Source organism: Polyodon spathula, chromosome 4 (genome assembly GCF_017654505.1).
Source record: "Polyodon spathula isolate WHYD16114869_AA chromosome 4, ASM1765450v1, whole genome shotgun sequence".
Classification (NCBI taxonomy): Eukaryota; Metazoa; Chordata; class Actinopteri; order Acipenseriformes; family Polyodontidae; genus Polyodon; species Polyodon spathula.
The window spans coordinates 31162643-31190631 of record NC_054537.1 but is presented as its reverse complement, the minus strand read 5'-3'; the positions used below and the strand labels follow the sequence as shown (position 1 = coordinate 31190631).

At 37.2% G+C, this 27989-nt stretch overlaps 1 protein-coding gene across 19 annotated transcripts in view; it reads left to right on the top strand.

Moving 5' to 3' along the window:
* dtna (dystrobrevin, alpha) overlaps positions 1 to 27989 on the top strand; it is a 97777-nt gene that overhangs the window by 7457 nt on the left and 62331 nt on the right. For 8 of the 19 annotated variants that reach the window (XM_041247669.1, XM_041247670.1, XM_041247665.1 and 5 more), the window contains exon 1: positions 15780 to 15947. The exons of 1 other annotated variant lie outside the window; for it this stretch is intronic. In XM_041247669.1, the coding sequence (XP_041103603.1) occupies positions 15931 to 15947 (17 nt within the window). In that variant the 5' untranslated portion in view covers positions 15780 to 15930. Of the gene's footprint in view, positions 1 to 15777; positions 15948 to 27989 lie in introns of those variants that run through there. 10 more of the 19 variants (XM_041247664.1, XM_041247662.1, XM_041247663.1 and 7 more) reach the window with 4 other exon arrangements.

Genomic DNA, 27989 nt, shown 5'->3' with positions numbered 1-27989 from the left:
GGCTCCAGCCACGGAAGTATAAACTAGGAGTTCACGGGTGTTGGTGAGAGGTGGGGTGGAGAATGATGTGAGTGAGTTGTGAGTTAGTGAATGATGAGAATTAATGATGTTGGTAAAGGGTAGGGTTTTGTGTGCTGTATATATGTGTAAACATATATATAATATCTCTGGGGTTTAGGGGAGTTTATGAAACCGGTTGCTCAGTTTAAAACCACAGTATTTTAAGAGTATATATTCTGTTTTGTCTAACTGTTAATTTTGTATTGTTTATCGTTTTGGAATTAAAGTGTGCAAAAGCGAGTTAAAACCTGCAACTTTTGTGTGTCTGAGTCTCTTTCATGGTTAATACAGCTTGCCAGTGACGTCATCCTGATCACAACAATCCACCTAGAAATATACTGTAGCATTTTCAGAATCTACACTGTATATTGCCTAAGGTGAGCTAATTCATTACAAATTACAACCAGAAATGTATTTTCAGTTTATTCAGGACGAAACTGTATGAGCGAGGTTATTATTTTAAAACCTGTATGGGAAAGGACCACACACGCATTTTATTACCAACACCGTGCCATGTTGTAGTATCTATAAAATGAGTGGAATACAGATGCTATATATGGCGAGTATTCATGCTGTTATCTTTGTTCAAAAAATGTTCAGGAATATTATGGCTATGGCTTTTAACATAAGGAAAAGCTGAATTTTTCTCAGTCAAAATGTACATGCAGAATCAAGGTGTTGTGTTCAGTACATCTTCCAGTCTAAGGTATGTAGGCCTTTTAACCTTGGATTGAAAGGTGGACTGAATAGAACACCCTGTTTCTGAAATCCCTGTGCTGATGTAATCGTCTACATTAGAAACAACATTACTTCCCACATGTTGTGTACCATTTAGTGCTAACGATATCTCCAAAACCAAAATGGCTAAAAAGGATTGCCTTAAACCTGAAGTATTATTCTCTGCCCAGTCTGGAGACATCCGCCTGTCCTTAGAGATGGTATTTCACAACCTTGTCTCTCTCATCCCCCAGATAGGAGTATCTGCTTGCCTCTTGTGTTTTTTTTAGGAATATGATTTAAGAGTTTAAGACTGTAAACTAGCCTGCTATAAAAATATTCATTAGAACTAGAATTGGTTGTAACAGAAACTGCTGTTTGTATTTAAAAATGTATTACATTAGCAGTTGAATTAGAAAAAAGATAAAACAGTAAAGCAGGTGTTGGCTGCCAAGCAGTATAAATTTGCTTTTATTTCCAGTATGATAAATTAGCAGGAAAATTTAAGCAAATACATGAAGCACTATGTTGTATTCATGTTAGCACAGGCACATGCTTTATAGGGGTTTTAGCAACGCTAATGAGATAATTCCATGACTTTTAAGGCACCTGTTTTGCGGGCTCATTAAGCATACTCGCACGGGGAGCTAGTATAAGTTTGTCAAACTGGTCCCACAGCTTTCTTGAAAAACATACAGTAAAATGTATTATCTTGGCTGAATTTGTAGACTATAGAACTAGAAAAAAGGTGGAAACGTTTGTTTTTTTTCCCCTGCTTGACAAGAAGATGATTTTGTGCGCTTTGTACATAGGTCAGACCAGACATGTGGCAAAGTGCCCGCCCCTGTGTGTATTATATGTTGTGTGTTAATGTTGGTTTATAGTCATTGGTACACAGGATATAAACGGGTCTGTGTAACACAAGTGTTTAAAATGTATATTTGTATTTAGGAACAAGGATTGCACAGCACTTCACGTGTAAGTAAAACGTAATAATACGTGAGCATGGGGAATTGCACTTTATTAATTCACGTGCAGTTGTACTGAGACTCCAATTGAATGATTGATTAGCAACTGAGTCTCGGTACAGCTGCATAAAAGCTGCATGTTTTCACCCACTCGCGGTTGTTGTGTATTCGGTGAGTGGAGAACGGGATTGGAGACGGAGGTAAAGAGAATAATAATAATCGTTAAAAAGAAGCTCACCGTGTTTTGTCTGTATAGTCCGTTTTGTTTGTCTGTTTATTTTGGCTAACAGTGCCGTGTCCTGTGTTTTTTGTTTGTTACAACCTTTTTATTTTCTGTTCTGTTTATTTATTAAATGCTGAGCGAAACCATTCGCTCAGCTCCATCAAACTCCACCTCTCTGCGTTTATTTCCTGTTTCTGGTCTGACGTCACCCACTGCAGCCGTCTTGGTGACAGACATTATTTGACACCAAGGATTTAGTGCCAGGTACAATACAAGATTCGTCTAAACTGACATCAAGTAGCTTTCTCATAAGATTAAACCAGGGTGTGGTTTAAATAATAATGTGCATCGAATTATTCCCTGGACAGCGTGGTGAAGGGAGCCTTGTTTGTAAAGCAGGAACAGCCTCACAGGCAGTCCTATTGTACTCTGCCCTTTAGGAATTCATTGTTCGTGGTTTCTCATTTGCATGTTGGGGGAAAGAATATTTGAGAAACACGGCAAACGATATAATTTGTTGTTCTTATTGCAATATTCAGAGCTTTCTAAGGTTACTGAACATAGTAACAGACCCCCAAACTAGTAAATTATTAGTAATAATTGTAGTATGGAACTTCTTTTTTTTTTTCTAATGTGGACAGTATCCTCAGCTCATTAAGATGAATGAGCTGTGAAAAGCTCACATTAATTACAGAACTTGATGGCCATGTGCTAAATAAACAGTGTCTGAACAGGCTCTGGGACTCGCACTTGTTTATAGTGGGAGTGTAGCATCAGCAGTTTTGGCTTTGTTATTCTCCACATTTTCTCCCGATTTTTTCTTTTTAGTTAGATTTTTGTTTGTGCATTGAAGCATGGTCCAGTGTGTATTACAACAGGTTTTTTACAGGGCAAAACAATGGTATTTTTCAAGTGTTTTTGTAAGGGATATTTCTGTTCAACATCACAAGTAGCAGAAAGGCTGTTAAAAAAGCCACATTATTATATTTATTAAAATATTTATTATAAAAACGTGTGGAGATGTGATAGTAAAAGTGCAGCTTTGAAAGTGGTCCGGCTCTGTTATTTATAACCGAGAGGTCAAGAGTTTTATGGTTTCCATTAATACTTGCTTCTTAAAAAGAACACAGTGTGACCTTGGGCAAGCCATTTGACTTTATTGTATTGTACCTCTCTCCCACCCAGCTGTAAAACTAAGTAAAAGCAGGATGACGCCGGGGGGAAACTCGATACTGCATCTCACATTTAGGGGAAGCCTTCAGTTTCATGTGCAGTTTTTCATTGGGGGATGAGTTAATAACAAATCTCCTTCCCTATGATTGAGTGCAAGCACCGAGCTCCCTAATTTGACATTACAAGAGGAAACTAATTCATGATAATTCTGGTATTTAAAACAGCTAAGGCCCATAAATTGATTCCGCATGAATGACACAAACATTTTTAGCACATCTCTCATTCAAACACACCTGTAAGGCGGAAGCGATTAGGCAAAAAGGCAGGAAATCAGAAAGCCGTTAAAATAATAATGTTACTTAGCACTTCTGATTAATAAATAAAGGAAAACAATATGATTTTAAACAAATAATAACAATATACAGTCACACTTTTGGCTGCAACCCACTGGCGCTCCTTCTTAAGCCTCCAGGGATGAACATACAGACCAGGTGCAGCCTTTTATACACCTGCATCATTTAATTATTAATCAATTGGACCACCAATCAAGGTCCAGTTTCTTCAATTCCAGCCACATTCTCACATGGAAATTAAGTGTTTGAACATCAAGGCCCAAACTTAACCCTTTGCTGGGTTCAGTTAATATACACATTTAACACAGGGGTGCAAATTTGACGCTAAGGTGCCAGATTCTAGCGCAAGGGTACCTCATATACTAACACTATTGAACATTTATACCAAAAGTAAACAAATATTAAAAGAAAGAAAATACTGTTTTTGGTGTAGCTGTTGGAATTATACACATTTCAGGGTTCCAGATGGTGACTAAAATGGTCACAAATGCCACTAATTACTTATTTTGGCACCATTGGCAACTGTAACACAAAAATACTGACTCTTACCAGCTTTTAAGGACTGTGATCGTATAAACATGATCATGCTGAAGTGTCCTTCTGGGACCGTGATCGAATAAACATAATAAAAAAAACCTACTTCGACTTACTGGGCCACCATACATTGCAGTACAGCTTGCTAATGCATCTCACTGGATAGGGGAGGGGTTGAATTTCACTGCTTGCTTGTTCTTTTCGTCATGTGATGTCACTGAGACGGGCATTTAATCTTCAAAGGGCAGGGACATTTTCAGCTAACATGCAGAAACAAAACATGACACAAGAATGTGTTTACAGCTAAGAAAAAAAAACAGGAAAACACTGTATATCCAATGTATTTGACATATAGTTATATTTGAATATTTATTCTGTCATGTTTTACTGTAGTTTTTTTTTACAACATGTATACATATCAAGAAACAAGTGAATATAAGCAGACACTATTTCATGAACTCAGTTTATCAGGTTTTTTTTATAAAGACCCTGAGAATAAACATGTATTATGTCATTGCAATCACTCAGGTGAAACAATGTCTTGTAATTTGCCCAAACATCAATATTGTAAGTATTGTAAGGTCCCTCTGGTCATAGAAATAACAGGTTATCTTTAAGCAGAATACGTAATAATAAAATCATACTTAGCGTTTAAAATGAAAAATGAAATATTATGTTGGAAAAAAAAGGGAAAAGTTGGTTTGGTTTCTGAAGTACTTTACAATGTTCCCCAGAGTGTTCTGAAAAAAGGACACCAGTTCCAAGATGCTACTGTAAAAAATAGATTTTTAACTAATTTTTATAGGAAGAGAGTCAACTCCAGCCAAAAAAAAACCCTGGTCCTTGGGGAGCAGCCTGCTGAAAAACGTTTAATCTTAAAGGATTAAAAAGATTAGTGAGAACACCAAAAGTGCAATCTCCCACTTTGCATTATTATTATTTTTTAAAGTGGAATACGTATAAATGCCAACACACTGCCCTTCAAGCTAGTGTGAGAAGGTCAGTCTGATCGATTATGAAAGAATAAACGTTAGTGTGAGGAATGTGGAGTAGAACTGAGACACAGGTAGAAAAAATACTGAACTGAAGTGCTGTATTAAGATAGTGTACGGAAACAAAATGTGTTTAAACTTGGAAACGGTGGCATGTGCCATTCAAAGGTGCCCCAAAAACTTTAAGAAACTTTACAAAAGGGTTCAAGAATTAAACAAAAAATCAAAAGGGAATTGAAAAGACTTCCATGTCAGGCTGACCAAGGTTTGTTTGTGAACTGTGCAGCCTCCAGTAAGCCAAGGTAGATTTTGCTGGTATAGTACGAAGCCTTAGTTTCGAGTCATGTCGAAAAGAAACATGTCTCGTTTTCTCGCTAGTTTGTAGGCTGTGTTTAGCACTGGTAGAAGAGTCTGTATCTATGGTAGATATAGGCTCAGTTGGTGTTGAAAATCAAAAATTTGTTGAATGTAATTTAACAATTGTGCAGCAGCTTTCCAATTCAGACAATGTACTGTCACAGCCAAAAAAGCAAGCACTGCATTTTAAGTTTGTGGCTTCTAGAATTTCCCTGATTTACGTTACAATAATGAGAAATAGAAAATGTATTGCAAGGTTTGTTGCTTTTATTTCTGGAACTGAAGAATTTGCTTGGAAATGTTGACCAATGAATGTTCAGATTGGTGATGAGACAAACTTAGTGCTTTTGGAACGGATGGTGCCGGTGTCAATATGGGCGCTACAGGGGTTAAGTGCTCTCTTGAAAAGTGAGATTGGACAGCATGTTATATCATTTCATTACTTGCCCCATAGCCTTGAATTAGCAATGATAAGTACTCTATCAGCTTCAATGATTGAGAAAGTATATGTCCTCCTGCAGTTGGTTTGAAAAACATGCCATTTCAGTCCAAAAAGTAAACGTGAGTTGAAGCAATTGGTGCCGAGTTGTACAATTAGGACTCTTTCCGCTGTAAAGACACAGTGCTGGCTGCCTCACATTTATCGGGCGTTTATTTGTTTTTTTGCAGTGAAATGAGAATCTTGCTCCTGCACAGGGACAATATACTGCTGTCTGTGCATCACCACGTGGAGCACCTTGCTTCCACTTTGAAAAACACAAACATTAGAGGAAGAGCAAAGCATCTTGTACAGGAAATGGAAAAACTTGCTTCTGTAGGGTTTTGGCATTTTTTACATGATCTGTTCTCAGAGATGTCAAAGCATAGCCTTACACCCCAAAAGAATAGTCTAATTCTTCCCCAAGCTGTTGCGTCAGTTAATAATTGTGTCTTGACAATTAAAAGTATGAGGAAAAAGCCATTAAATGGCAAACCTATAGAACTTTTTGCAGCAAATGGAGTCCCAACCAGATCCAGATCCACAGCAGCAGGGTCACAGCCACCAGCAATAGATTTACCAGCATCGCATTTCAAGATAATAAACTTAAGGGCCCCCAGACCCATGACATTTTTAAAAATGACCTAAAGACACACATTGAAAACTGTTAATCACAGTTAGGGGGATTGAGTACAGGTTTGGCAACATGATGATTAAGCTTTCCACTCAGGAGAGGGTTTCAGGAGGACCCCAAAATATTCAGTGTTTTTCAATTTTCTGCCATGATGCACGGCCTGATCTTGTGGACTTACTGAATTGCTACAGTGAACTTTTAGCAAGGAATGGATGCAATGTTGATGCAGTTCACCCAGAATGGAGAATGCTTAAAACACTAGTCAAAGGTCAGTTTATGGATAATTCCTACATTGGGTTATGGGCAGTCATGCTAACAAAATAACTCTTTTAAATGTTTAAATCTTTTGCATTTAGTGGAAATGCTGGCAATATCAGCTGCCCAACATGAACGTGGATTTTCTGCACAAAACAGAATTAAATTCAAGCTGCGCAACTCCCTTAGTGTGGCACGTGTTGAAGATCTTGTGAGAATAAGTGCAGAGGGCCCTTCCCTTGACAAGTTTGATCCAGAGCCTTGTGTTAAGCGCTGGCTTTCCTCAGGTAAAAGGAAACAAAGACCAAATTACACATCCTGGCCACGTGATGTAGACATTGTAATTGTTGGCGACACTGACTCAGATTGTGAATAAGAAGAAAGATTTGATAGTTGCATATAGTTCACAGGCTTAAGTTAAGGCCAAATTCCAAATGGTTCAGAGGGCTGAGTTAAGAAACACATTGCCAAAAGGCAGAACTGCAGGAAATTTGACAGAACAGCAGATCACATGGAGGACAGGTGCAGTGTCAGAGCAACAGATCACATGGAAGACAGGTGCAGTGTCAGAGCAGCAGATCACATGGAGGACAGGTGCAGTGTCAGAGCAGCAGATCACATGGAGGACAGGTGCAGTGTCAGAACAGCAGATCACATGGAGGACAGGTGCAGTGTCAGAGCAGCAGATCACATGGAGGACAGAGCAGTCACATGGAGGACAGTTGCAGTGTCAGAGCAGCAGATCACATGGAGGACAGGTGCAGTGTCAGAGCAGCAGATCACATGGAGGACAGGCAAGGCAGAGCAAGTCAGCGAGCATAGATGAACAACGAGGCAGCAAACCAGTGAGTACAAACAATACATTTCTATTTTTGTATCAATTTAGTGTTTTTCTTGTATTTTAGCAGTTGAATATGGAAGCAACCAACTTGCTCTTAAAGTGGCGCCCAACAATTGTAATTTGCACCCGCAATTTTTGGCCTAGGGGCATTTATACTGCAGAGTATGGGAATACATTAAGTACCTGTACAAAATAAGTTTACACAATAAATCACAAAAACAACACTCTTTACAGTGAGGGTTTTTCACCCCATCACAACTCCTCTGGGCCAGTCCCAAGCACGGCTGGTCTGACGCTATACCAGAAGAGTCTGGTAGCATTTCCATTGCACGGCCATGGCCCGGCAGCCCTTAAAAAAACAACACACATAATGTAAATTGAGGAAAACAGCAAAGGCAATATATAGGAAAGTGAAGCATGTTATTATTTCATAAAAATCGGAATGTACAGATCAGCAAAGTAATGCTGTTTCCTTGTCATCACTTCATTTTTCTTAAGATAAGCATTGATAAGTCTTTCTGTCTGCCTCGATTTCACTGAAGCAAAGTTTATTTAGCTCACATTTTGTTTTACTTGTGGCTATGGCTAAGCTCATTAAAATATGGCTCTAATGTCTAACAAAGCCTTTTTACAGCACACAGAAGGAGGATCATTCTTGTTGTGGGGAAGACATGCAGATTTGTTTTGTGCCTTGGGACTCCCTCTTGATGTTTGTAGTTTTATTGTGGCATATACAGTAGTTCATTCAGAGTTTACCATGTGTTTACCATGGGTATTTTTTCAAGATCACACCACAGAGAAATTGATTCTCATTTAGTACCAAGATTGTATGTCTTGCAGTACAAAAATCTATATTTTGTAAACCACAGTACTTGAACTTTCCCCCTAGCATTAGCCTCATTCAGCACAGGGCTGTATTCAGATGTTTTTGTCAGGCCAAAGCTTCATGGCCTGGTTCTGGCACAGCCCTGAAGAACAACCAGTGTAAGTAAAATACCTTTTTTGCTTAAATCGTTGCAGGGTTTGCACATCATGTCATAGCCCCGATCCCTGTGTTCCTGCAATAAGCATTTCTTAGGGCATTGGTTCCTACTGTAGCTCTGGACCTTGAAGTAATTTCCAGTCCAGTTCAATTAATTAATTTAGTACCTGGTTGGAAAACATAGCTGCACTGGAATGGAATTAATCTTGAGGGTTGGAGTTGGGTGCCACCATCCTAGGGAGATTTCATTTGTATTTGGTTCTAAGTAGTTTTGAAGATGTTTTTTTTTTTGTTTTTTTTTGTTATTTTTATTTTTTAAGACAGATATTTTTAGATGCCTTCCTCCTGCCTTTTTAAACCCTAGAACCGCCACGGTTTTACTCATACCTAAAACCGCCACTGGCAGTCATTATGACAGTTACATTTTAAACAACATCAATATAAAAATGAAAGACAAATTAGAGCTAACAACATACTAGTATATAAAATAGAATATTGTAATAAAAACATGTATTGTAAAAGGCAGTCAAACTGATGGCTTTGGTGAGTCTAGGTGGGTGAGATTATAACTTCTTTATTTTCGTGATCCTGCCTTTAAACACTGTCAGGGTATTTAATACATGTATTTAGGAAAAGTCATAAACGGACACCCGCATAACTTTTAGACACGCAGAGTAATTTAAATTTGAAAACCTCAAACCATCAAAATGACTGCCGTGGCAGTTCTAGTGTTAAAGAGGTTTCTTGGTTTCTGAGTACCCATTACTGATATGCAGTGCTAAGTCATTAATAGCATCACATCTTCTGGGAAGTCATAAATACCCCTCCCCCACAGTTATTTCCTACTGCATCAAGTGCTAGGCATGTCCTTTTTATAATGTAGAGAAATCAAAGCAGAAAAGGAAAATGGCAAAATATGTCTCATAAATCTACTTTTGGCAGACAGCGCTATATTAAAAACAAGGAGGGTTCATTAAAAAAAGCTACATGTTATGTACATGTGTCAGAATGCAAGTGGCGCAGGAATGAGTAGAAGTCCAAACAGAGGGTCTGTGTACAATGCAGCACTATTAATTTTCTTCTGTGACAATAAGCACACACACATACACATCCAGGAAGCAGCACACTATAGACAGAAAGGGGGCTAAAACAGCCATAGCCGTAATGTATTAAATAATAAAACAAACACGTTTACAAAACACAAAGAAAAGGGCACATTGGCCAAAGCAAAACAAACACAAACAATGCCAAACGTTACTAAAACCAGTACCTTTCAACCTTGTAGTCTCTCTTTCTCTACATTTACATCTTTCTCCTAAACTCTCCCTTTAATGAGCCCGAGTGGGTACTTTTAAATTCTGTGGCTGGAGTCTAAATTACCTATTAATCAAGTAATTACCTTATTAAGGTACCTACGAGATTTATCAGGATGGGGATTTAACCCCGTCCACGCCGGCTTTTCGCTGGTCTCAAATAATTAATAGTAATGACGGACGGTTCCCGTCCAAACGCACACAAACATCAATAATAATAATGATTAATACAAATGAAAATAATAACCATACATAAATTAAATATATACAAGGGTGGGCACCTCGTCACAAGTACCCAAAACAGAGAAAGTAAAAAATGTGCAGTATGTTCATCCGAAGGGTATTTGTGGAAGTCATAATTATTTTAGTGGCAACAACGGCCTTAACTGAACACATGCCATGTCTTTAAGTTTCTGTTTCTGTTTTTAATAAAAAAAAAGGTATTCATCTTTGTATTTCTGGGACTTTGTGATGCTTTTCACCTTGGTTCTGTTAAGCAGACTTATGGTTCCCAAAAACTCCAATTTAAAAGGCTCAACAAACAGAATCCTTCTGTTTTGCCTTCAGTGTCTGACTGTAGTAACAAAGAGAGTTCTCTGTTTATTTAATTAAAATTGTATTCGCTGGGAAAGCCGTATGGGCTTGTCACAAAGACGGCTGTAGTGGGTGACGTCAGACCAGAAACAGGAACCAACATAGAACGAAGGTTTTGAAATAGTGAAGGCGCTGATGCAGTTTAATAAAACAGACAGAGATGTATTGTTTGGTGAAGCTGAGCACATTACAGTAACATACAAGCATACAGTAAACACACAGTTTTACAATCCATGTATTATTGTGTTCACTTCACATCACATGCAATCATAAGGCTGGTTCAAATGATCAAACAACAATCTCTTAACATGATAGTGTGACACTGTGGATCTGAGTTCTATGAGTAGTTTATTCTAGTCTGACAGAGCAACAAAGGCTAAAGGTTGCCTTCCACTATTATGTCTCTATGTTTTGAAATATTTAGTATCACCAACATTTCTTAAGGAATATGCACGATATAACTTCTGGAACAGACTATTTAGATCAGCAGGCAGTTTATTCACCCCTTTAAAAAAGGTTCTGGTGTACAGTTTGCAAATGTGCTCTAATGGACCACACTGAAGAATACATCTACAAATCCAGTTGACAATTGTTTTCTTTAACATCACTTTATGGAAACTGGATTTGTTTAGATAGTCAAAGTCTTGAATTAAAACTTAAACAATGATGCTGACCATACAGTAATCCAAGTCATGCTGCATATAGCCGTATCTCTTGCATCTGGTATAATGCATGTTTGTTTTTGTTTTTTCACTGCAGCAGCAAATAATGTACATTTTGAAACGTCAACCGCACACATCAAAAAGCTGTTAGCTGTTAAGAACTTAAAGGACAGCCAATAGACAGTGGTCTAATTTATTCAGGAATCTGATCAACAAGACGCCTAATGTGTGTTTCTACATTAGGATGACCTGTGCGAAATTCCACAGGGGCCAATAAAGCAGCAGGCATGCATTCAGTACATCATTTTTGCCACCCCTGTGCAGATCTAGGGTTTTGATGTTGGCATGTGACTCCAGAATTTGACCACATATCCTTCATAAACAGATGGAAATCATTTCCTGGTAATATTTTTACTAGCATGGTGCTGGTGTACCACTGCCTCCCCCTCCCTTTCTTGTAATTGAGCATCCCCTGTAAATTCACAAACAGCACCTTAAATCTCAGTTACTAGCAGGATCTACAAATAGATTTTTGAGATAGCAGATTAACATTTTGGCACACTTGTGTATTCTAAGACTCTTTCAACAACAAAGGATAGCACACTATAAAAAGAGCACTTTATGAAAAAGGCAATTTCATTTTCTGGTGTCTCGAAAGTAATTTGAGATACAGATTTGCTATTTTGAAGGGTAAACATTTATAATGGGGTATTTCACCGTGAGTATTCATTTGAACTTTACAGAGTCTCTGCATATTACACAATCTCAAGCTGAAAATTCATTTTCTAGAAGAAAAAAAAGATGAATAACTGAAGAATAATCGCTTTAAAGATGCCCTCGTATTGACACCGCAGTCATATATCAGCTTTATAATAGAGGCCGTCCTCGAATAAACGCCGCTATCAATGAAGAAACATTAAGATTTTTTTTTTCTCCAACTAAAAAAACCACATAAAGTAAACAAATAAACGCGCAACACGTAACATGTACATGTAACGACCCCGAAGAGAGGGGAGCCTCTATCTAGCACGTAAATTACAAACTAATGTACACACACATAGTAAGCACATTTTATTTTATGGTAGTACAGTTCTGAAAGAAAATCCAAGAAAAACTACGTACAGAACAGCAGTCCTTCTGAAGTTCTTATAGGTGGTTTTGTTGTTTTGTTTTTAGTTGAATTGTAATTCCCGTACAAATAAAAACAATGTGCTTACTATTTATGAGAATTTATTTTCGGTTTCTCTTGCAGAGAAATTACAAACAAGCAGATAACTGAGTAGGATATACTGTAGTTTTTACAGAAATCAAGTTGATATTCTGAGGTCATTTTTAATGTAGAAAATCATCTACGTCTCACTCTTGGACCTAACTGCCACACCAGCATTGTCCCGCCCCTTAACAACGAATATACACTCTTGATTCGCTGGTACAGTACTCTGACCTTCCAACTCCCACATAATAGGTAACTGTCATCGATAAATGTACTGTAATCAAAGTAGGTTAGCCACACACGCTGATATATACGGGTAGGCTAACATATTACAGAAAATAAACAACCGCGATACTTCTATAGTGTCATAAATCATGTAATTAAATATTGCAGCGTTTGAAAATTCTAGTATTGTTAATAAAGGCCGCAGTCATTTTGATCAATAAAAATAAACGCCGCGGCGGCAAATTGAAGTAATACGGTGTATTGTATATAGTGTTGTGTAAAATTTGTGTAATGTAATTAATTAAGTACCTGGCGCTACTGGGAGAGCTCACCTGTTGTGTGGGATTCCCGGGTGTGGAATCAAAATCAGCAGGTAGGTGTGTTCCAGCAGGGCATCGGGTCTAAAAAGGTCCCGTATTCACCTCAGGGCTGCTGCAAAACCAAAGGGCTGAACATCGTCCACGCTACCCGAACAATGAGAGCGAAACATCTTGCTGAAAGCCTCCGATCATTGTGACGGTAACCCGGGGTCAGAGCCAAAATAAGAAAACGAAACGGCTGGGAGAGTAACCGGAGTCGGGGTTTGTTTATTGAACAGAAAAGATTAGTTCAGGGGTTGTAGATCGCCCCAAAGTATAGAGAGCGAGGTGAATAAGGGGGATCTCCATGCGTTAGGAATAGCGCACACTGTTTTCATGGCACCTTTTATTTGATCATTTTTGTACAGTGTCCATCTCAATCTCCCGCCTGTCACTCAACAGTGAATGCACGCTACCCACGCGGCAGGCACCTGTCACAGGCTGTATCACTGTTGTTTTATTCAGTGCATGCACCCTAGTATCCGAAAATAGCATCTAGTGCAGTAAACTGCAGCAATCAGTGGCACATCTAGACTCCCTGATTCCTCTGCATTTTGCAGATACAGCCCAGCATGTTTGATAAACATTTTACAGCTTTTCTCTTCTCTAAAGGAACCCCACAGGGTATATATGTGGTCCTTGTGCTTTTTCAAGCCAAGAGATGGTCCACCACTGGTAAAATTAACATTCTATCAGTGCCCCTAGCTGCAGGAAGCCTCAGATTGTGCCCCATCTTCTGACTGGAAAAATGAAACTCCTGTCCTCTTGTGAAGAATATTGCTTTGAACCTTTTGAAGTCAGTTCTGCATCTGTTCATAATGCTAATTTATTGAGCATTCTTAAGTGTCTTTACAGAAAGACATCCATGGGGAAACTAATTCTGCACCCTTATAGATTACCACACTACAGTATTTTTGCAATTTGACTGTGCTTTGCCTGTTTTTATACAATGCATTTACCTAGCTTATCCAGGTTTGCCGTGTTTATTAATACACTTTACCATACCTCGCTATTCTTAACAATGACACCCTAAACTTCGCCATGCTTTAAGCTTTATTCCACTTTGCTATACTTTTTTTTATAAAAGCAGTTATATGTGGAGTTTTCTTAACTAGGCCTGTATGCAGCTCTTCAGTATTGAAAGAGTTAGGCTTTTTGCAAGTTAATTGCATTCTAATACATTCATTTTAAGATAGCTGTTTCATGATTTCAAATTGTTATTCTGACAGCCTTATACCAGTGAAATATGCTTCATCGTGAAGAGGCTTCACGATGTGCTGAGCAGGTGGCTTCTATTGGGTTACAGAAGCTACTTCTGTTGCTTAAACATCAGAAGTCATGAATATATCTAATTTCTAGGATCGTTTTGATATGTAGAACATAATTCAATTCCCATTTTTAGTTTGATAAATGTTTTCAATTATTCCATGGCACCAAAAAATTCAGTATCTCTCCATAGTTTTTTTTTTTTTTATTTTATTAATAGTTCTGATAAATCATTTAGAAAATAATCTGTCAAGCTAAAGCCTTCACCTTTTATTGTTACCATCTCTTGCCTTGTTGCAGTATTACTCTTTGTCAAGCCATTGCTATTGCAGGCACACCTTTTAAAAAAGACAGACTAATTATTCAATTGACACCTATCAGTTTAATTAGTACAATGAGTCCTGTATCACAAGTGTAGGTAAGCCAGGAATGCTGTCAACATACATACTTTCAGTTTTAAGAATTACTTTTTCTTATTTATTTATTTGTTTATTTAACAGGTCGGTCTAACTAGCAATATGTTTAGTGTAACTGTTCTTACGTTTTTTTTTTCCTTTTTTTTGTGACACTGAACAGCAGCATGTTGTAAAATCAGAACCCACAGGCACATTCAAAGGTTGATGTTATTCAGCAGGAGGGAGCCTGTGTGAGTTTACAAACCCTCCACTGCCACCCACACCCACGACTCTTAATACCATTAATCATTTAAACTGGCATGAGAGTGAACCCTATAAAATAAAAAATATATACAAATGCTGTAGCAGGTGTGAAGTGTCCTGGTAAAATGTGAATGCTTCTTGTGACTTGTGTGGACAAGTCCTAAAGAATTTTCTCCTGGTGTAATGAACTGTACCAGAAGGGCAAACACACCAGGGAAGTATTCTTCATTGTTTGCTCGCTACATTTTTGCAAGTGGTTGCTTCTTTGTAACATAAGGCAGAGGTTGCTTTTATCTGTCTCATACAAAACCTTTACTACGAGGGAGGCAATTTCCCTGTGATTTGCCCATTGGGCAAAATGTATGCCATAGCTTTACATAAAAGAAAGAAAAAAATAACAAACACAGAAAAGGGTTTGCAACTGAAAAAAGACTATATATATATATATATATATATATATATATATATATATATATATATATATATATATATATATATGCTCCCATTCCCCTAATCCTCGAAGAATATCAGTCAGCATTATATTCCTCTGCTGAAACTTGGTCAGGTTCTTATGTTGATCAGATTTCATGGATAAGCATGTTAAAAATGTAGTGTATGCCATGCAGTATTATTATTATTATTATTATTATTGTTATTTTTAATTGTTAATAATGCTTTTACAATTTGAATTCAGTTGTAATGATCAAGCAAAATTACTTTTTTTTTTTTTCATCCTGGGGGGATGGAGGGGGGAGCAGGTACTGTATGCTGACAGTTGAAGTGATTGCTGGATTTTGGGAAGAGGCCAGAGACCAGGGATTGAGTGGATTGAAAAGGGCTGTGATTGGTTCTCCAGTCAGGCACGGCTAGGGTGGAATGTGGAACCGAGTCCTTTAAAGTTAAAACGGGAGCCAGTTTCTAATTTCAGATCCCTGCCTGCCTCCTCCAACTGTGCTTTTTTGTTTCAGTCTTTTTCTTTATTCTGTTGCCCCTCCAGGCACAGGACTATAGTTGTTCAAAAAGGAGGATACACTTATACAACATTTCACAGTTATAAGGGATTGACCACAGGATGGTTCACACAGTAGGGTGAGTAGAAAACAAACTATGCCTTGGATCCTGTCGTTTTATACACTGCATGCTAATCAGGTGGATTTTGATGCTCGGCTAGCATTAGTTGTAGTTAATTATAAGGCAAGCACGTAATAAGGTTTGAACTGCCGTTTGTGAATTAAATTGCTGGACTGCAGTTAACTACAGGGCTTAAGAGAACGTTTGGTGCATTTGTTAAATGGTGTTTTGAAAGCTAAAACACTCAAGTGTGTTATATAAAGCAAGCATGGATATGTGGGGCTTAATAGTATCTTGCAGTTTTTTTAAATACTTTGTTCCAGACACAACCAGTCAAGATCAGGGTTGTAAAAGTTGAAGTAGTACATGATGACTTTTGAACAGGTGTATTTTTAGAATAGCATACATTTTTCTTGTGTGCTGGATATTTGTGTTCTCTTTTTAATATGTTGCAAAAAAAAAAACTTGCACTGCATTGCACTTAATATGAGGGTAATTTTTGTTAAAGTACTATAAGTGGATGTTCTCAAAACTTCCGAAAAATGTTTTTATTGTGTATATATATATATATATATATATATATATATATATATATATATATATATATATAATATATATATATATATATATATATAAGTAAATTTGGCTAAAAGCAACTGCACTATATGAGCCCTTAGACTGTTTGCTGTTTGAGCAAATTTTTCACAACAGTGCCTCATTTGATTTTTTTCTAACCTGTTTTTTTTATTGTTCCGGTAGTTGAGTTGTAGGCTTTTCCAGTTTGATTTACAATCGTTTTGTTTCTTTGTTCAGCTCTTATAATTGACAGACTCATTTTGTGCTGGTAGATGGGGGTAGTGGAGGAGGAGGGGGTCTGTAATTTGAGTTTAAAGAGGTGGAACTGCTTTAAATAAACAGGAGTGGTGGGTAAAGTAAGTTAGAATTGTACCGTATGTTGATTATTATTGTTTTAAAAAGTATAATGAAACTTGCTTTTATTCATGTTTTGCATTATTACATGTATTTCTGATTGCACGATTACATTCTGTTTAAAGTGCTATTCGTCTTTTTCAAGTGTATATTTCCAAAATCAGATACTTACCATATAGGGGCTTGAGTGTTTATTATGGGTTCTGTGGTTAAATTTGTGGTTAAAGTTCCAATTGACCAAACTAAGACAGTTCTAAATAGATACCAAACAACATGACCTTTTGCAGTATATTCAGATAAGGTGATTACAAAGCAGACACTATTTTACAAATGGTTTATAAACTTCATTATCCACTTTCATGGAGTGCAGTGCTTACTTTTTAATTTTACTTTAAGCTGTACCTGTAAAGTATTCAGCACTCTTTTGAACATACATAGATTTGTGGGCTCTCACAAAAGTACAGTCACACTGGTGGCTTTCTAGTTAAGCATCCCTGTAAGTTTGCAAACCTGCGTCTGACACCTACTACTGCTATATATGATAAACCATTTTAGCTTGCAACTTCAGATTTTCAATGACATTTGAGTAAACTGTTTGGGCAAAGTCTAATGGCACCCTTGCTTTTGACCTGTGACTGCTGCATAAAGGCCACTTTTGAGTTTCTATCTTATTGTTTGTTACACCGCTGTATTCTTCGATTTTCATATTTAAGTTCCATTACCAGTGTTAATTATTAAAATGTTAACCTTTTCACTACCACATTGATTTAACCTCTGGCCACGTCAATGCTGCAGATCAGATGCTTTGACAATGTTACTGATACAGACTTGGTCTTTCCAATGCTACATTCTGTGATGCAGAATACACAGTAATTCCAGTTTTGCCCCGTGTTCATAGAGTAATGTAAACATGAAATCCTTGTGTGATTATGACCTGCATCCCAACAACTCTTTTCCATATTTCCCAGTGCCTCTTACTGTAGGTACAGTATATTGGGGAGAATGTATTCTGAATTCAACCGCTTTCACATAAAAGCAAAGGTTACTTACTATATTTATTTATTTATTTATTTATTTATTGTAAAAAGTTTTTGTTTTAATGTTATGATCAGGTTTACCCCCCCCCCAAAATCAATGCATGTGCACACTGCAAAGTTCAGTATAGCGTCTAGTACGACATTTTCCAAGATGCAAATCCAATCCTACTTCTGATTTATGTGTAAAAAGGGGACTGCAAAGGGCAAACTTCTTGAAGTGTGCATGAAACTCAGATTTAACTTTCCTTTTAAAAACCCTTGCTACAGTACATTAACAGGGCTCACAATTCTGTGCAAAATTCAGTCAAAGAAACTGCTAAAACTGCATTACTACATTTGGCACTGTATGTTGTGTAAAAAGATATTCCTCCTTACAGCAGACCATGTCTTAATGCCAACCTAAATGCACTGCATGCACAGTTGTAAAATGAAATACCCTTTTCTTTCACACCACCTTTTATACTGTATTTGTCATGAATATTATTTTTATTTAGAATAACAGAACAAGAGTATGTAATTTCAAATGACAGCTAATGCCTTCACCAGTTGTTCGATCACTAAACTTTGAGACAACTTGTGTGAAGAAAAGTGAACATTGCACACATTCATGAGTGAAATAATCTTTATCAAAATATCAAATAATAGCTATCTCTACGCACTGCACTCAAAGTTGGGTTCATTTGTACAATAGTATTCTTGTGTCATGTTTATAAGGTGGCAGCATGGTTATACACCTCCTCCTTTTATCTTGGTTCTGTGTGAAAGACAGTGCTGAGGAGCACTGGTGGTTAGATGTCAATAGTTCTGATTATCAACCTGGGGCCACAACATTACATGTTTGAAAACCCACAGCCTAGAAAGGACAAAAAGGCTCCTGATCTTCACAGTCCGTTATGTTGTTTTTTTTGCTTTGGCTCATTTTCAGTTCTGGGATCTCTTATTTTTTAAATGTGGCATTTACAGGTTTAATGTAAGTTTAAGTGTTATTCTTGTAGTGAATTTGACATTAGAAGACAATAATGAGTAATATATATCTGGTGGAATAGGTGATGCTAGCCTTGTATTAACTAGAACTAGAATTCTGCTTCGCTTTGTCAAAAAATATGCATATTGAGGTCTTAAGTATACATTTTACCCTTAATGAGTTTATACAGTTTTTATTTAGTCTTATCCATATTCCAATGAATATTGGACATATGGATTGTATGCATAAGTGAAATAAAATATAATAATAAAAAAGACTGCAATAAGCAAGACAAACATTCAAAATATAATACCATCAAAATTTAAATGTACAAATGTGTTTATTCTTAAATTTTAAAATGTGAAACTAACAGTGAGAAGAATCTAAATATTATTAATATTAATAAAATTGAAAGCATTTCAAGCATCTAATGCATGTCATTTATATGTGGTACTTCCCCTTCTATGATGACCTCTGCTATTGCAAGTCAATTCATTTCCAGTTTTAGGACTGACTGCACAACACTGAACTGCATTAACTGCAAGTTCACTAAGCACTGATTTGTGTAGAGACATACAGCATAGCGGTACAGCTATGCTTTGATACAGGTGCAGAGTGGAGAAAAATGTGTTCTGAATTGCTTGGTTGGTCATTCAGAAGAATGGGTTTGCTGTTGAGGGAAGCACACTTTACCATACCCACTTTTTTTTTCTTAGAGAGAATAATATGAAACAAAAAAATACTGGAAATGTTCAGCTCATCACAAAACATTAAAACACAGCCATCGATCATTAGAAAGAAAAACAAAAAATCCCTCATACACGTCCAGCCTTTAATGAGCTCTCTGCTTCAGTGGGATCGGAGTCATATGGCTCCTGTTCACTTTGCTTAATGATCTGTGAGGTGGAATTCCACATATGATGACAGATCCAACACAATAAGACTATGTAAGATGCAAGTAATTAGTGTTTTTTAAACACCTTGTTTTGAGGATGTTCGATTCCAGTGATTTTTTTTTTAAAACACATTTTTGAAGAAAAGCCCTTTCTCCAAAGAGAAAGAGTGAGAGAGGTAGACTGTAAGGCATAAAAGTGGAGCATAAACTATGGTGTATCAAATTATCTTAATCGGTGCTATATATGGTCAAATGCACAGAGGCTGAAGTAGCCCTCTAAGTCACTTCAAAAGGGAACTCCTGAACTTAAACCCTTGTGAAACAGTTGAAGACTATATATTGTTACAAATGCAGTTGCCCTTATAAGAATGTACAACCTTCAACCATACAGTTTGGAGATTATTCAAATGATTGTCGTTGCTTGTTGCAGTTATCATCACTGGCAGTAATTCTGATAACTGGTTCATTCTCTCAAGCACTGTATGCGTCCCAGGGTACTTTGATAATGAAGTATGTGAAATCTGTTTTGCTTAATGTCCTTATCGGTGGTGCTAATTCTAACAATTGATGAGTGCTGCTCTAATGTTGTTTTCATATTTTACATTCTTTTACTGCATTTGCAGGCCTCGAGACACCTGCACTGCTGCCATTTGTTATGGAGGCTGCAAATAATCTGTGAATAAGCATCACATACACAACAAGCAATCTATGATCCTGTGTGTTTTACTGATCTTGCCAGGAAAAGAAAGAGAAAGCATTCTCTCTATCTCTCTCCCTCTCTCCCTCTCTCTCTCTCTCTCTCTCTCTCTCTCTCTCTCTCTCTCTGGCTTTGAAAGGTCTTTGAAACAGTGCTCTCTTTGAGTTCAGCATGTACAGCGAAGTGTAACCACCAACCTGTCCCACATTCTGCCTCCAGTTGATATCAGTAAAAGCACTATTGCTCAATGCAGTTTTTTGTACTGTATTTACTACATCCAAGGGGACAGGTTAATAGCTACACGCCTGTATTTTCAGAATGTTGTCTTTTCACCAGTTAATACAAAACAGTACAACGTTGCATATCCGACCTCCTGTGTGACTGGGGTATAAGCGGATATGTGAAAAAGTCGGATTTGCGAACATCTATAGAAAAAGCATTTACACATCCATAAATAGGTTAGTGAACAAAAACAACATGCAAACTGCTTTAAACATGGGGACATTTTTTGATGGCTTCTTTCTTAACTCTAGAAGTCCCTGCCTCCCTGGTTCTGCTTTCTTAATGTCTCTGTCACGGTACTTTGTGCTCTTTCTTGATATTGCCAACAGCCGATAAGCAGGTCTGTTTGAATGTTACTTCAGCTTTCTTAAACAAATGGCCGGTAAGCATTGTGTTTATGATTTAATTCAAATGCATTTAAAAGCTACAACAACACGCTGCCAATATCTGCAAGCGTGCGCTTCATCATATAAACACATTGCACAAAACGCTTTCTTGACTGGTGTATTGAAACGTCACTGCTACACACAGCTGACTGACACATGCACACAACCCGCCTCTAAAGGGGAACGCACCAAAAGACTGATTGCTATAACGCTTTCTTTCTGTTTATTTTTCCATCTTGGAATCTGCCATTTCTCCCATAGCCTACTTTTAATATTTATTTATTTATTTATTTAGCGAGGCAGTTAATTGATCAGGGTGGTTATGTTATGTGATGGTTGGATATCCAGTGTTCCACTGTTTAGCTCTGTAGATAAGCTTTGAAACACAGGTACTATAAATAAGTAATTTGTCTGCAACACAGCAATTATGAGAGAAAAAATAAATTAGCTAATTAGCAGAAATGTACATTCTTTTTTTTTTTTTATAAACACATTATTTTTCTTGAACTGTGTATAACTGCAAATTAATTAGCAATCCTTGTCATTTGTGGGTGGTGTAATTACTAGTAGGAGAGAACAATTTATTTTTGTGGTGGTTGACACCACCAATGTCCTGACCCAGGGAAGATGCAGTGAAGCGGTTGGGGTATTCAAGGGCAACTCAATAATTTATAACACTGGTGCAGGAAATTAGGTGGCGACATACTTCCATTTTCTCAGCAGGTTTAGTAGTCTCCATCAGTACCTTAAATCTGCCCTTCCAGGGGCCTTGACTGGAGAGTACAGAACTCAACACCAGTGGTTGGGCAGAGGTTATTTACACTCGACCCTGTGACACAGTCAGTTTCCAGGCTTTGATTGAATGTGACAAAAGAGTCATTCATACAAGAAATAGGGTGATTGCTTTCTTTCAGTACACAAAACAATGAAATGAAGGAATGCACCGCTGTGCTTGTGTGACTGGTTAACCTGGTGAGATTGCCAGGATCTGCACTCTCTTATATATAGAAAGGATATTGACAGAGGTTGTTTTTCACAAAACAACTTGTAGGACCTGCACTGTATGATATGTTATAGTAAGAGAGAGTGGCCTTGTCAATCCCTAATAGGTCCAAAACCAGGATAGGCTAGTCCCTCATGAATAAACACTGTTTTACCGTACATTCGGATATGACGGCCACAACATATGTCCCCCAATGATATCCAATTAAATGTGGTACTAGGTTACTGTGATTCACATAATCCAAAGAGTTAAACTGACACCAAAGGCAGGACGGAAATAAACGGAAGATACAAGTAGCCTACTAAATTGTTAAAATTAATTTAATGATTAAAAGAGGGCATGTAAACATACTCCAAACACTAGATTGCAGTAATTGCAATTCTGAATTTGAAGTCTTTAATTGCTTTTGCAAAGAAGGTATCACTCATACCAGGACAGAAAGCAGAAGTAGCAAGTAGGCTATGTGTTTTACTAAAGTAAAAAAAAGTGTGCTAATATATATGATATTACTGATTTATATTGTATAGGCCTACTGTACAGATTTATTTTTTTAATACTGTAATGTGTACAGAGAACACATTGTTATTTCAGCACAATGGGTTATACATTTGAAATAAATTGAGCTCTATAACTGTCGTGTGCCATTTTAATTTTTTTTTTTTTTTTTAATTAAACAGACACTTCTTTATTTCTGTGTGCTTCCCGACACGTCCAGTTCGGCAAGGGAGTACAGTATTTTGTTACCTAAGTTCTTCTGATAAATAGAGAATGAAGAATAATGGGATCCTAAAGGACTTATTCTGTTTTGATAATAATACCGTAACTCACAGTAGCTCATTTTCTTTTTAATGAGTGGTTACTTCAGTGCTGTTTTTAACCTTATATATGGGCTGTCTCCTGTATTCCCCCCCCCCCCCCCCCCCCCCCCCCCCCCCCCCCCCCCCCCCCCCCCCCCCCCCCCCACCCCCCCCCCCCCCCCCCCCCCCCCCCCTCCCCCCCCCCCCCCCCCCCCCCCTTCCAACCCCCCTACTGTTCTGGCTCCACAACCATGCTCCACTGTTGGATGTACCAGCCGTGGTAGAAGGTCCACTAAAATATTTGAAAAATAGGTGTGAAATTACATCAAAATCTGCTTGAGCTTATGAGTTTATGCACCGGATAGTAAATTGTTCTTTTGGTACCAATCAATAAAACCTTTATTCTATCTGACTAATAAAAGTGTTTCCTAGTGACACAGATACAAGGGGTGGGGTCCATCTGGGGATATAGAATAACTTGTGTGGTAGTACCACTTACATTTCAACATTATATGAAAGTGCATCCCAAGGGAAGTGTCCTTTGAGGTGGCATTTGAGGGAATCTCGTGTAGTTCCAGGAACATACTGCAGGGTACTCTATACAGTTTTTGCAGTCAGGTGGTAGGTTCTAATAAGATTTCTTACATTATAGCTTTTTATATATGTTACTGACTGGCTTTGGTCTTGTTTGGGGGGCTTAAATGTCTAAAAATTGATCTTGCAACTGAGAACAGGGTGAGTAAACCGAGTTGAAAGATCACAGTGTTGTCTGATTTCTTTTAATACAGGAACTGGACAGCAAGATCTCTAAGGAAGCTCAAAGACAGTTAGAAAATCTTGGGTGAAAAAAAAAAAATCCCTGTATTGGTGCAACAGAACTCTGAATGCTTTCAAACATAAAAATGGAAGGGCGGGAAACTCGTACATTTAATGAAATGAGCCCTAAATCCTGTCAAAAGATTTATTTCCTCTTACCATAAACAATGCACTGTGTGCTTTTTCTTTTTCTCTTTCCTGGGACACTTTCTCTGTTAGCTAATTTTACGCATTTCTCCAAGGAATCATCAGTGGTTTCATCTTTGCACTGTATGTTGTCTCGCCTACTGATCTCTCCTCATGGCAATTCACACCTGTTGTTTGAGGATGCCAGGACATTCACTTGCTATGACGTAACACTTTAAGTGTGGAAATGGGCACCGACTTTGAGTGATGGATGAACTGTGATCCACGCAACACCAGCTTAGATACATAAATTATTTAAAAGGATTCTCTTTGTAACCTTTGCCTCATTATTAACAGAAGGTATAATTAGGGCTGGAACACTAGAACCTGTAAAGGCTCATTTCCCTGCTGAGCATAGTAATTAATAACATTAATCACTGACATAGTAACACTGACGTAGTAACACAGCTGTATCTCCGTAAACCTTGCTTATTTTATGACATAATGTGGGAAAAAGGCAGCTTAGCTGGTCTGCAGTGTTTGTGCCTGCTCTTCATATTCTTCCCCCAGATTTATAATGAGCTTTACAACCCTTAGAAGTTTTAAAGTAATGACTTCTGGCAGCAAATCAAATGGTAATTAGGACTTTTTCTGTCTTTACAAAGTAGCCCCCAAAGAATATTAACACACTATGGTAATCAGAATTAATATATGATTTCTTATGGTAATGCGCGCTGATGTATTTAAATGAGCATCTGGCTCAGAATAATGAGATGAGCTGTATTCACATGGTATTTACTAAAGGGCGTCAATTTTAGTGCACTCAATAAAGTGATTATTTATTAGTGTGTATGGTAACCAGGCTTTAACCACTGACAGGCACGCTGTTTGAACCTCTTTTTGATTTCTTTGCGGCAGGATTCGTTTTATGTTACCGGTAGCCTGTAAGCTAAAGTAAAGAAAGTGTGCTTCGGGATTAATTTGATTTTAGTATTGTACTCTACTCCTGTATAGGCCTACTGCACAGCTGTATATTATTACATAAAGTAACGTGTACAGAGAACACATTACTGTTACTTCAGCACAGTGATTTATACTATACATTTAAAATAAATGAAGCACTAAATGTATGTGTGTGTGTGATTATTTTTAATTTATATATATATATATATATATATATATATATATATACACACACACACACACACACACACACACACACACACACACACACACAGTGCCTTGCAAAAGTATTCAGACCCCTGACCAATTCTCTCATATTACTGAATTACAAATGGTACATTGAAATTTCGTTCTGTTCGATATTTTATTTTAAAACACTTAAACTCAAAATCAGTTATTGTAAGTTGACATTGGTTTTAGGTTGTTGGGAAATATTTTTAAGAAAAACCAGACATCTTGTCTGTCTCCCAACAGGTATAAAGGGACTAGTGTAATACATTTTCTTATTAGGTCCAATGCAACATATATTAATCTTCACAAAGGAAAAAATAACTAGGCCTGGCCTTCCGGGTTTAAGGGAAAACATTAGAGTTCAGAGCTCTGCAAAGTAGTTTACAGCAAACATTGTCCCTTTCACATAACAAGTGAAAAAAAAAACAACTTTACCGCCGCCATGGCACCATATCACGTGTATTAGATTCCCTGGGATGAGTGCACTGATGCACAGCGGTAGCAGAACACACCCAGCCCTTTCCTCAAGTGAAAGGTTCAGCAGTTTACTCAGAAGTTTTACAAAGGCCAGAGGCTGCAGGTTCAGTCATTTTTTTGTGAATGGGTAAACAATAAATCTGTGTAATGTATGTAAGAACTCATGCATTTGCTTTACTATAACACGCTTTATTCCAAAGGCCTTTTAAGGAGACTTTCTTATGGATAAGGTGACCAGATTTTTAAGTCCTGAAAATGGGACAGTATGGAAATATTGTGAATAACGTCCAACTTCCAAGCTGCGTCGAAGCACTAGTGTTTTTATTTTCACTTGGGCAGTGTTTGATCTAATATCATATTGAACGTGAAAGCGGAGATGGTGATATTCAGAGTGGAGTATTTTACTATTAGCAATTGAATAATATCAAAAAACTATTAGCAATTCAATAATATCAAATTCCGAGATTCTTTTTTATTGCTGATTACTCCTGCAAATAGAGTCCCTTTCTGCCTAAGAAACTGCATCTTCTCGGTTTGATTTCCATCTGCAAACCAGGCCCTTGCAGTATGAAAACATTACATATCTCAATATTTTTATTTATTAAATGTTTATTCACAGAATCTACCATATTTAATTTATTACCATTTAATATGACATGATATTTGCTCTGTATATATTTTTTCTATTGCAGTTTCTGCTTGGATCGTTAATGTGTCGTGATTAATAGATACTAAGAATTTTTTCCAGCCACTTTCAATTAAACTATTACTATTAAAGGTGGTAAAATGTGGGAAATATCCTATCGTTTGACTGTGTGTAATAAATGAGCCCACTAATTAGCTTTTCCTGGTTTTGTTTAAAAGTCCTGATTGCAGAAAAATGAATTTCCTTTTGAAGTAATTAAGTATGGTAAACAATAATCCATGTAGTTGAACCTTTTACATTTCTTGAATACTTGTGTTTCCAAATCTCTCCTTAACGTGTTGTAAGCTGACCGACATCACTTAAAACAGAAAGGAACCTGTTCAAAACATTTTCATTGCATGATGAAATTGCTTGTCTGTTCCATTTTTTGATACCAAAAAATGAACATGAGAAACCGTGTAATAAGATTAAATCATATAACTTTTCTGATCAAATGTTGTCACTTCTTTACTTACGAAAGGAATACTGTTCAGTGTTCCTTAGTATAAGCATTAGCCTGTGTAAAATGTGCAGAGACACTTTCTCATTGACTGGTACTGAAAAACGGCATAGACAAGATAGGAAATGTCATCATACAATTAACACATTTTTTTAACTGGTTCCTTTCTGTTTTAAATGATACATGTTGGCTTAGGAAATTTGGAAATAAAACTATTTAGAGAAGCTTAAAGGGTCCTGACCCCACCCCCAGCCCCTCAGTAATTCGAGCCCTGACATTTCCCTCTTGCTGAAGGAAAAACATGTTTTTATCAATGTGTTGTTTTTCTTCTATTAAACTAATAGCTGTGATAAAGTAAAACGCTTATAAAATACCTTTTATATAGCTATAACACATATGCAACAGATAGCATTAATCTTTGTCTCTATTTTTACTTAAACTTTGCAGGATAAAATATACTACTTTTAAAATACACATGCCCTCTAAGGCAGCTTATTTAGATATTTTTAAAGACGGTAAAAGTATTTGTATCATGTACAGTACTCAACTGTCAGTAGAAACATTTATTAAAGAAATTCAATGGGCACCAGGAGACCTGAACCCTATTGTATTTCATTATTGCTGAAAACAACACAACATGTGTACTTAAGAAATAAAACATGTTCTGAAACCTTTAAAATATTTTTACAAGAATTTCACAAATGTGAAAATAACTAGTTCATATATTATTTTGTATTATTCACTTACATACGTTTCTTAGAGGGTACAAGTGGTGAACTGAAAGTGAATGTTGACTTATTTCAATAAAAATATGTTTTCAAATACCTTTGTCATATTCTACAGCCCCTGCTATTGTTGTGATGGGCTATTTTGATGCACAAGATATTCAAATCACAAGAAGCTTCAGTGCACTGCATTGTAACATGGCACGGTGAAGTGACAAGACAACGTTGATTTCCACAGTTGTTGCTTATAGATACACACAAAGCAAAGTCGTTTGCATGCAGATATACAAATATCATGGAAGAGAATAATTCAAACACAATACAATGGTCCTGTATGAGCCATTATTGTTATATTACAGTAGTCTAACCTATTCAGGCAGTGAGAGTGATAATTTAGAAGAGGATAGTCGCCAGTTTGTTTTAGCAAGTCAGTGGATAAACCCACCTGCAATTCTCTGTGATTGGTTGCAAATATGAGCGTTGACTATTCAGTAATTCTCCAGATTTGCGCAGTGCTGTACAGTCGCTTTTTAATGCCACTGGTGGTTCAACCTTCCCTGACACCTTCCCCAGTGTCATTGTACTG